Here is a 10,000-nt window from a genome sequence, read left to right as displayed (position 1 = left end):
AATCACAGCTTTTAAATTACTTCTTACAAAATTATTATTTTACAGTAAAAAAAATAATTAAAACCTCGAAAAATCTTTTATTTTTGAAACTTTGATACAAAGAATGCAAAGTTTATTGAGTACATTGTGAAGTTCATAATGCTTTTCTTCAGTCGTGACAAAGAAAAACATCAGCAGGCCAAAATGCTGGGATTTGTAAATAATTAGCTGTTAATGAGCTGAAAGTGTCGACACTGATGTACCGACTCCTGTTCACATCAACTGAGCGTAAAACATAATCAGCTTTTTCAGTTAAATTGTATTATTGCATTTTAAATTAATGTCAAACTAATTTGTCAATTCTATTTAAAAAAAATTAATATAAACCGTCTGAGGTCATAAAGTACCTAAAAATAAAATCTGAGTGTGTTACAGGAGAAATTTTAGTCTTCATTTTACATCACAGAATAAATAAAGCATTAAACTTCACACAAACATTTGGTATTAAAGTCACCGTTTACTGTCACTGACGTCAGCGCTGTTATCATACACAATGACGTCATGACGCAGAAAAGAGAATAAACGGGAGACTCCGTCAGACTGCTGGGAAAATCACAATGTTCACTTTCAGCATGTAGAATAGTTATTAATAAACCGCACACATACACACACACTCACTCACACACATACTGTACACACACACACACTCCCACACACACACTTATACACTCACACACACACACACACACTCCTGTACACAGTCCTGTACACACTCCTGTACACACTCCCGTACACAGTCCCGTACACACTCCTGTACACAATCTTGTACACAGTCCTGTACACACTCTTGTACACACTCTTGTACACACTCCTGTACACACTCTTGTACACACTCCTGTACACACTCCTGTACACAGTCCTGTACACACTCTTGTACACACTCTTGTACACAGTCCTGTACACACTCTTGTACACACTCTTGTACACGCTCCTGTACACACTCTTGTACACGCTCCTGTACACACTCTTGTACACGCTCCTGTACACACTCTTGTACACAGTCCTGTACACAGTCCTGTACACACTCTTGTACACACTCTTGTACACGCTCCTGTACACACTCTTGTACACAGTCCTGTACACACTCCTGTACACAGTCCTGTACACACTCCTGTACACACTCTTGTACACAGTCCTGTTCACACTTCTGTACACACTCTTGTACACAGTCCTGTACACACTCCTGTACACAGTCCTGTACACACTCCTGTACACAGTCCTGTACACACTCCTGTACACACTCTTGTACACAGTCCTGTACACACTCCCGTACACACTCTTGGAATAGTTATTAATAAACCGCACACATACACACACACTCACTCACACACTCACACACACACTCACACTCACACACACCCTCCTGTATACAGTCCTGTACACACTCTTGTACACACTCTTGTACACAGTCCTGTACACACTCTTGTACACACTCTTGTACACAGTCCTGTACACACTCCCGTACACACTCTTGGAATAGTTATTAATAAATCGCACACATACACACACACACACACACACACACACACTCCTGTACACACTCCTGTACACAGTCCTGTACACAGTCCTGTACACACTCCTGTACACACTCCTGTACACACTCACCCCTACACCCCTGAGTGCTAAAGCTAATCTAAATCAGGATTTTAGTAACTGGTTTAAAATGCTGTAAATGTGCTGTAGGTGATTGTGTGCTACAAACAACAGTAAAATAACTCGTGATCTTATTTACTCACATAACAGACACTTCTTCATGTTGATGCAAAGTGGAATATTGCTTTATTTTGCTTTTTTTTCCAACCTTCTGCTGGATTTGATTGGTGTCATTTTCAACTACAAGCATCACAACACACAATGCACAAAAATCTACATCATCACATCAACAGCTCTGAGCGTCATCTACAACACTCGCATGTACAAATCTATGAATATTAATAATGTTAGAAACAAGATTTATTACACTGATGTTCAACTGTGAATAAAACAAACAAAATAAAATATTCTTCAAATAAAAATGCAAAGCATTTAAAAACAAAATGTCACAGAAGACATATTGAAAATATTAAATATAAATCTTTATTTTCTACTTTAAAGGATCATCATATTTATTAGAGAGAAAAAAAAATTGTGCGATAAATAAATCAGAAATAATCACAATAGTTATTTTTTTTCCTGCTGGAGATAACATAGAAACTAATATTAGAGAATTAATGATTTATTTTATAAGACGATTTATAAAGACGTGTAAATGAGACATTTATTAATGAGACGTGTTTCACCTTCACTAAGATTTAAACTTCACTCACTTTAATCCTTCAGACTGATGCTGAGATGCTGCGACGCACACAGACGCTTTAATGCTCTGTTTAAAAAGGACATTCAAACCTGGAAATTCATCACAAACCAAATATGAATCTTTTAAAAAAAAAAATCTTATTCAGTAATCTGATATTTTTAATGCATATTATGTGCAAATGGAGCAATTTAATCAACAAAAACTCATTCATCATTCAATCTTTTAATAATCTATAAATCTACGAAGAGCGTCGACGTTCTAGTAAAAACCACCACAGGGTTAGGGAGCAAATGGGTTTCGCTTCAGGCTTTCTGTTAATGCTAAAGTAAATAACTGAAAACAGATGAAACTCTAGAACAGATCGATTTATACAATAGAATGATACTTAAGATAAATAGTGGAATAAATTAACATCTTCACAAAACATATAGATGATATTATATTAAATTAGATTTCAAGCCGCATATAAGTTTGGTATTAAAGACCTTTTGTACAAATGGTTTAAATAAAGTTGCAATAATAATAATAATAATAATAATAATAATAATAATAATAATAATAATAATAATATTTGGTCAAACATCCCAAAGCCCAAAGTGCCCTGTTGTCATGGAGAAGGTCAAAAGGTCAAATTATCAGCTGTCTGTGGGTCAAAAGGTCCAAAATGGTACAAACATAAAGAGCTCAACACGGCCACTGTTGGCGCTCGCACATCCACAGACTCCATTTTAACTCTGAAACACAAACATAGTTCAGAGTTTCACATCCTTCAGTGTCATCAAACATCAAACATGATTCACAATCTCTCACCTTTCGGCTTCCCTGTACACTGATATCATTACTGAACATATCAGGCTAGTTAAAACAGACAGCTAGCAGGATGTACCGGTGGATCCTGCAGTGTGACACTGTGACAGTGTTAATGGTGACAGATCACAGATCACATGACTGGAACACACAGTGTCTGTTTAATGCCCATTTGTACCTGCTGCTGTTCAGGATGCAAGCTCAGACCACCAACACCACAGAACTGCCATGATGACGATCATTCCTAAGAAAGGCAGCGAAAGAACAGCAGACTCAGTGCAGAGCTGAGAGTGTGATGAAGGGATGGGATGGGAGAGAGATGAAAAATACCAATTAAGGGATGAGTAAAGGGTGAAGCAACAAAACACACACACACACACACACACACACACACACACACATCTTATGAAAGCATCATGAAGGCGTTGAGGAACTGTGACTGAAATGAGAAAAAGAGACAGATACAGAGATCAACTTTTATCAGTAATTTGATGTAAATAATCATTAATAAATCTCCTACTACACCGATTCCTTCTGATGTCTTCAGTTCTTTATGATTAAAGTTTGTAAACTTTAAATAATTTAATGAGAAACATTTTGTCTGCAGTCTCAGATCATTTGGGAAGAACTTGTGATGATTGTATTTTAGGATTTGGAGGTTAGGCAGTGGAAGTTGGAGGTAGTCTGTGGGTGGTTGTGTGCTGAGGGTTTAAAAGTGTTGGGTGCCGAGTGTTAGCAGTTAAAGATTAAGTAGTGGAGGTCAGATGGATGTTGGAGGTTAAATATTAAGCTGCCTGTCTGCTTCTTTTACAACTGTATGATTAATGTATATCCATACGTCAGGGCCTAAACCTCATTGTCCATGAGTTGCAGCTCATAACAAAAGAAATGATCATGATCAGGGCTAATCCTAACCCCAAACATAACCCTAACCCTAACCCCAACCCCAACCCTAACCGCTAACCCCAACCCCAACCCTAACCCTAACCCCAACCCCAACCCTAACCCTAACCGCTAACCCCAACCCCAACCCTAACCCCAAACCTAACCCTAGCCCTAACCCTAACCCTAACCCTAACCCTACCCCCAACCCGGACCCCAACCCTAACCCGGACCCCAACCCCAACCCAAACCTAACCCTAACCCCAAACCTAACCCAACCCTAACTCTAGCCCCAACCCTAACCCTAACCCCAAACCTAACCCTAACCCCAAACCTAACCCTAACCCCAAACCTAACCCTAACCCCAACCCCAACCCTAACCCTAAACATTTACATTTACATTTACGGCATTTAGCAGACACCCTTATCCAGAGTGACTTACAAATGAGCAACTGAGGGTTAAGGGCCTTGCTCAGGGACCCAGCAGTGGCAGCTTGGTGGACTTGGGGTTCGAACCCATGACCTTCCTATCAGTAGCCCAACACCTTAACCACTAAGCTACCACATCCCACCTAAACCTAACCCCAACCCCAACCCTAACCCTAACCCCAACCCTAGACCCACCTGTCTCTCCTCTGAGAGTTTCTCTAGCTCCTCCCTACAGTGCAGAAGCTCCAGCTCCAGCTCAGCCCGTTCCTTCTGACTGGTCTCAAAAAGGTTCTGGAGCTCCCTCAGCTCAGTCCGCACACCGTCACACTGCCAACACAGAAAAATATACACAGCACATAATAAAGGTGAAAGACTGTCTGATACGTTGCACCCACAGCAGATTACCTGCTCTAGTGTACCTGCTTCAACATATGCACACCACCATACCTGCCCCAGTATACAGTACATACCCATACCCAATCTAACCCAAGTACTCACCTTAGCATACATGCTCAAATGAACCTACAAGAGCTTGTCTACCTCTGGATAAATACCCCAGTTTATCCACTCCAGCATGCTTTCTCCAGTGTATCTGCACTAGTAGGTCTATCACGACCTGACAACTGTCTTACGCTGTCTACTTGCCCTAGCCATGTTGTCTAAAGCCAGCCAATCTGCTCCAGGTTCATCTGTCCTGGTCTATCTTGTGTACCTTCCCCAGCCTACATACCCCAATATACTTGCCTAGATTGTCCATCACAGCATACCTGCCCCAATCTATCCACCCCACTGCACCTGCCCCAGTGTATTTGCCACAGTCTCTGTACCCCAGCATACCTGCCTCTGCAGTTGTTCTGCTCTCTCTTCAGCTTCTTTGAGCTGCTCTTTCAGGGAGAGAGTCTCTGAGAACCCTGAGCTCAAACTTGTGGGTGTGAGCAGTTTTCCATCAAAGGAAATATTCTTCTGAATACAGACGTCCACAAATCTGCTTGTAGAAGCTGATCCACCAGTTACTTTTGTCTGATTGCCTCCATCCTCCTTCTCGTTAACTTCAACACCACCTGAACTTCTAAAAATAGGAAAAAGCTTATTACAGCATGGATAACAGCTTGAGTTACACAGGTGGGTCTGTGAGGGGTATTTGTACCTGATCACCTGCAGGACCTGTAGTCTCTCTGTCAGTTTACTGTTGGCCTCCTTCAAGGTCTCACACTCTGCCTTTAAACTGACAAGCTGCTCCTTCAGCTGTTCCACATCACCTGACAAAACAATATATATTTATTCACTTACGTAATAATCAGTGAGTCACTTAACGATTTAATCACCCGGACCAACACCAGGTAGTTTGTTGTTACACAAATCGTAGAATTAGCCACTTTCAGATTAAATCGCCCATCGATCAGAACATTTTCAGGTCTGAGCTGAATTTTGACTGTATAGTAAAAAACTACAAATACATCTTCGCCTGCGTGTCACACGGGGCAACCAGTTCAATGGTACATGTTGCTGTACATTGATGATAATCTGCACAGCTTATGTAGACATAAAGTAGACATAAATAAGCTGCTGTTGTCTGAGAAAACTGACACACTCCTGGAGTCAGACACTGCTGTGTTAAAGAGTTGGGTTAACAGAGAGAGTTAACAGAGAGATAACATAGAGATAACAGAGAGATAACAGAGAGTTAACAGAGAGATAACAGAGAGATAACAGAGAGATAACAGAGAGTTAACAGATAGATAACAGAGAGAGTTAACAGAGAGATAACATAGAGATAACAGAGAGATAACATAGAGATAACAGAGAGATAACAGAGAGAGTTAACAGAGAGATAACAGAGAGAAAACAGAGAGTTAACAGATAGATAACAGAGAGAGTTAACAGAGAGATAACAGAGAGATAACAGATAGATAACAGAGAGAGTTAACAGAGAGATAACAAAGGGGGTTAACAGAGAGTTAACAGAGAGATAACAGAGAGTTAACAGATAGATAACAGAGAGAGTTAACAGAGAGATAACATAGAGATAACAGAGAGATAACAGAGAGTTAACAGATAGATAACAGAGGGGGTTAACAGAGAGATAACAGAGAGATAACAGAGATAACAGAGAGATAACAGAGAGATAACAGAGTTAACAGAGGGGGTTAACAGAGAAAGCCCTAACCCTTACCTGCTCAGGTGTAACAGAGATAAATGGAAGTCACTCTTGATAAATGCCATAAATATAAATGTTAGTCACTCAGTCGGCTCTAAGGTTCTGCTTGTGTGAAGAGCTTTAAAGTGAGCGATTATTTAGTTAAAGAATATGAGTCATGATCTAAAGTCTGATCCTCATCATGGCTCACGGCATTTCAGCAGGTTTCAGTTTATTAGAGATCTGTTTGACCTTTAACCTAAAACACCAAACAAGGAAGTCTGAAGAGGCTGAAACTAAAGTCTATCACATTAAACTGGGAACAAATCAGAACCCATTCTGGCTTCGGAACGAAGGAACAAAGCTGACGTTTCTCCAGGTTCCTCAGTGTGTTATGTCATGTTCTCATTAATACAGTGACATCACATTCTCGGCATCCTAAACACATGCACGCACGCACACACACGCGCACACACACACACACACACACACACACACACACACACACACTCTCTCTGTAATGCCAGTGTCTTCCTCCTCTTATTAAAAGCGTCATGATTTATGTCTCTGGCTACAGGACGCTAAGCATGAGGTCGAGTTTGGAGATGATGTCAACAGCTTGTGTGTTTGTTTCACGGTGATATCAGCACACACATCGGTGTGTGAGGAACACATGCTCTTTAAGAAATAAAATAAACAGAGAGACAAATGAATGCTTAGTCTTGTGATTTCTCTTTGACAGATGATCCATTTGAACTCTCAGCTCCTCACAAAGTCACCATCATCACTGTTATACAGCCAGAGGAAAGCTCTGTTCAGCTGCTCCTCAATTTCTTGTCAGACACCGTAAAAGTAGATCCTAAGGCAGGGAAGGGTATAGCAGGGCGGGGCATGATGGGGCAGGGCGGGGCAGGGTGGGGCAGGGCGGTGCATGATGGGGCAGGGTGGGGCATGATGGGGTAGGGCGGGGCTGGGTGGGGCAGGGCGGTGCCTCTATTAGATAATAGAAAGCTGATTTTTGAGAGGAAGTGAAACATGTACAAATATAACTTCTCTGTTTCGTTCTTTATTCTCTGATTAAAATTTTCCCCTACTCCTCCTCTTCCTCCCCTCTATTTCTCTCTTCATCCCTTCTCCTCACCCTCTCTCCTCCTTTCTTCATCTCTCCTCTGACTCTTCATCGCGATCTCAGCTCTCAGTGTGACGGTCTCAAGCTCATACTCCTCTGCTGCCTGCTGGAGCGTCAGCACCTCCTCCTGCAGCTCCACTCTCTGCTGCTCCACTCCCTCCATCTCCTGCTGGACTAAACACACCTGGGCTGGAGAGAGAGAGAGAGAGAGAGAGAGAGAGAGAGACAGAGAGACAGAGAGAGAGAGAGAGAGAGAGAGAGAGAGAGAGAGAGAGAGAGAGAGAACGGTAAACCTTAAGGAACAGTAACTCTATAAACAATATTAAAAAAGAGACACATGTCATTTCCACTCAGTCCATTAAGGACAGGTGCTGTATCGTTACCCTGTAGACACTGGATCTGTCGTGTGAAGGCCTCGGCCTGGTGCGCACTCGCTAAGCGCTCTTCTTCCAGAAGACCTGCAGATCAGTGAAGAGCGCTTAACAATACAGTGTCAGTGAAACAGTGACAGAGTTAAAGCATCATTACAGTAAAATGCAAACTTTTATAAAACACAGTGAGAAAATGAAAACAGGGATGTTGTGGTTCTGATCTCCAGCTCTTCATCATGTGTTCAGGGCAGAAGGTGCTGTAGATCATCACAATCAGGTTTATTATTGTTTTAAATGTTCAGTGTCAAGATAACGAGGTGCTCAGCATCAGCTTTATTCACCAAGTGTGTGCAGACACACAATGGATTAGTTGTGGTTTTTAAGGTGCACACACACACACACACACACACACACACACATACACACACACACACACACACACACACACACATACATACACACACACATACATACATATACACACACACACACACACACACACACATATACACACACACACACACACACACACACACACACACACACACACACACACATACATACATATACACACACATAGACTGTTCTCTCTCTGCGTTTCAGGTGCCTCCGGACCAGGACCAGCCGACTAAATACAGATTTTTTCCTAGAGCTGTCTCTTTATTGAACTCTGCCCCTCGCTGATCCTACTGTCCTTCATACATTGTTACAACCCCACCCCACCCCCACCCCCCTTCATTACTGCGCTAATGGACTGTTTACACACATGGACGTTATTGCACTAATGGACCGTTACACAAACTATGCTCACTTGCACACTTGCTCTTTTTTTTTGCATTGCTGCTCACCGTTGTATATAATATCCACCTGATTTATAGTAATATATATAGTATTAGTATTAGTATAGTAATATATTATAGTAATATGTTTATAGCACAAACCATTCTGTAAATTTCAGTTATAATTATAGCCATCTGTATATTATGTCCATAGTACACACACATCTGTATATTATGTCCATAGTACACACACATCTGTATATTATGTCCATAGTACACACACATCTGTATATTATGTCCATAGTACACACACATCTGTATATTATGTCCATAGTACACACACATCTTTAAAGGACCTCTATATTACCACTTTATTTAACTTATTTAACTCTTGTACACACTGTATATCCTGCACTTACTGCTATTGCACTCTGTTTAAACCGAAACTGCATTTCATTGCCTTGTACTTGTACATGTGTAATGACAAGAAAGTTTAATCTAATCTAATCTAATCTAATCTAATACACACATATATATCTGGCATGAGAACAGTAAACATTTAAATAGTACGGATTTACATATTTACATAGTACTTGAGAAAGAGGCAGTAATATGATAATGTCATCATATGATTGACTGATGTATTAAATGAAGCCCCGCCCCCTTGTTGAGGTGGTCCTCTGTGCTGAGATGAGTTACGCTAATGGGAAGTGATCATATTTCCAGGCGAGTTTCAGTGCAGGGATCAGAATGTCCAGGCTGGAGGATGTTTACTGAGATCGAGTGGACTGGGTGTCTGACCAGGACCACGAGGTATCAGACTACATACACTAAAATAGATCTGTAATATTTATTTTTATACAGTGACTCTAGACAATCACTGTTTATATTGAACTCTTTATATATCATTAATGGTTTAAATTTCAGCCTGAAACTAAAGTGTAAGTAAAGTGAAGTCATTAGTGTTAGCTGAGATAAACTGAGTCGTGTGGGCGGGGCTTAGAGCTGTAACACTGTGCATGCTCTGAGGAATGTCAGTGATGTCATTCACCATGTGGGATTTAGGACAGAGAAAGAGTCTGGAAGCTTCTCTGATCCTGCAGCTGCTCTCTGGAAAAAAGTTAGAGGCTG

The 10,000-nt window shown here is 41.0% G+C and overlaps 1 protein-coding gene across 7 annotated transcripts in view; it reads right to left on the bottom strand.

Moving 5' to 3' along the window:
* Positions 1-1,795: 1,795 nt before the first annotated feature.
* The window catches only part of LOC113651950 (coiled-coil domain-containing protein 136-like), a 12,351-nt gene continuing 4,146 nt past the window's right edge, over positions 1,796-10,000 (bottom strand). For 5 of the 7 annotated variants that reach the window (XM_027160925.2, XM_027160927.2, XM_047802526.1 and 2 more), the window contains 7 exons: positions 8,103-8,177; positions 7,732-7,908; positions 5,601-5,712; positions 5,291-5,522; positions 4,649-4,780; positions 3,321-3,426; positions 1,796-3,069 (listed from right to left, as the gene is read on the bottom strand). In XM_027160925.2, the coding sequence (XP_027016726.1) occupies positions 3,331-3,426; positions 4,649-4,780; positions 5,291-5,522; positions 5,601-5,712; positions 7,732-7,908; positions 8,103-8,177 (824 nt within the window). In that variant the 3' untranslated portion in view covers positions 1,796-3,069; positions 3,321-3,330. Of the gene's footprint in view, positions 3,070-3,320; positions 3,427-3,542; positions 3,582-4,648; positions 4,781-5,290; positions 5,523-5,600; positions 5,713-7,731; positions 7,909-8,102; positions 8,178-10,000 lie in introns of all 7 variants that reach the window. The other 2 variants (XM_047802524.1, XM_047802525.1) reach the window with 2 other exon arrangements.

This window comes from Tachysurus fulvidraco, chromosome 17, assembly GCF_022655615.1.
Source record: "Tachysurus fulvidraco isolate hzauxx_2018 chromosome 17, HZAU_PFXX_2.0, whole genome shotgun sequence".
Taxonomy (NCBI): domain Eukaryota; kingdom Metazoa; phylum Chordata; class Actinopteri; order Siluriformes; family Bagridae; genus Tachysurus; species Tachysurus fulvidraco.
Note: the sequence above shows the minus strand (reverse complement) of the source record. Positions and strands in the feature narration are given on the sequence as shown.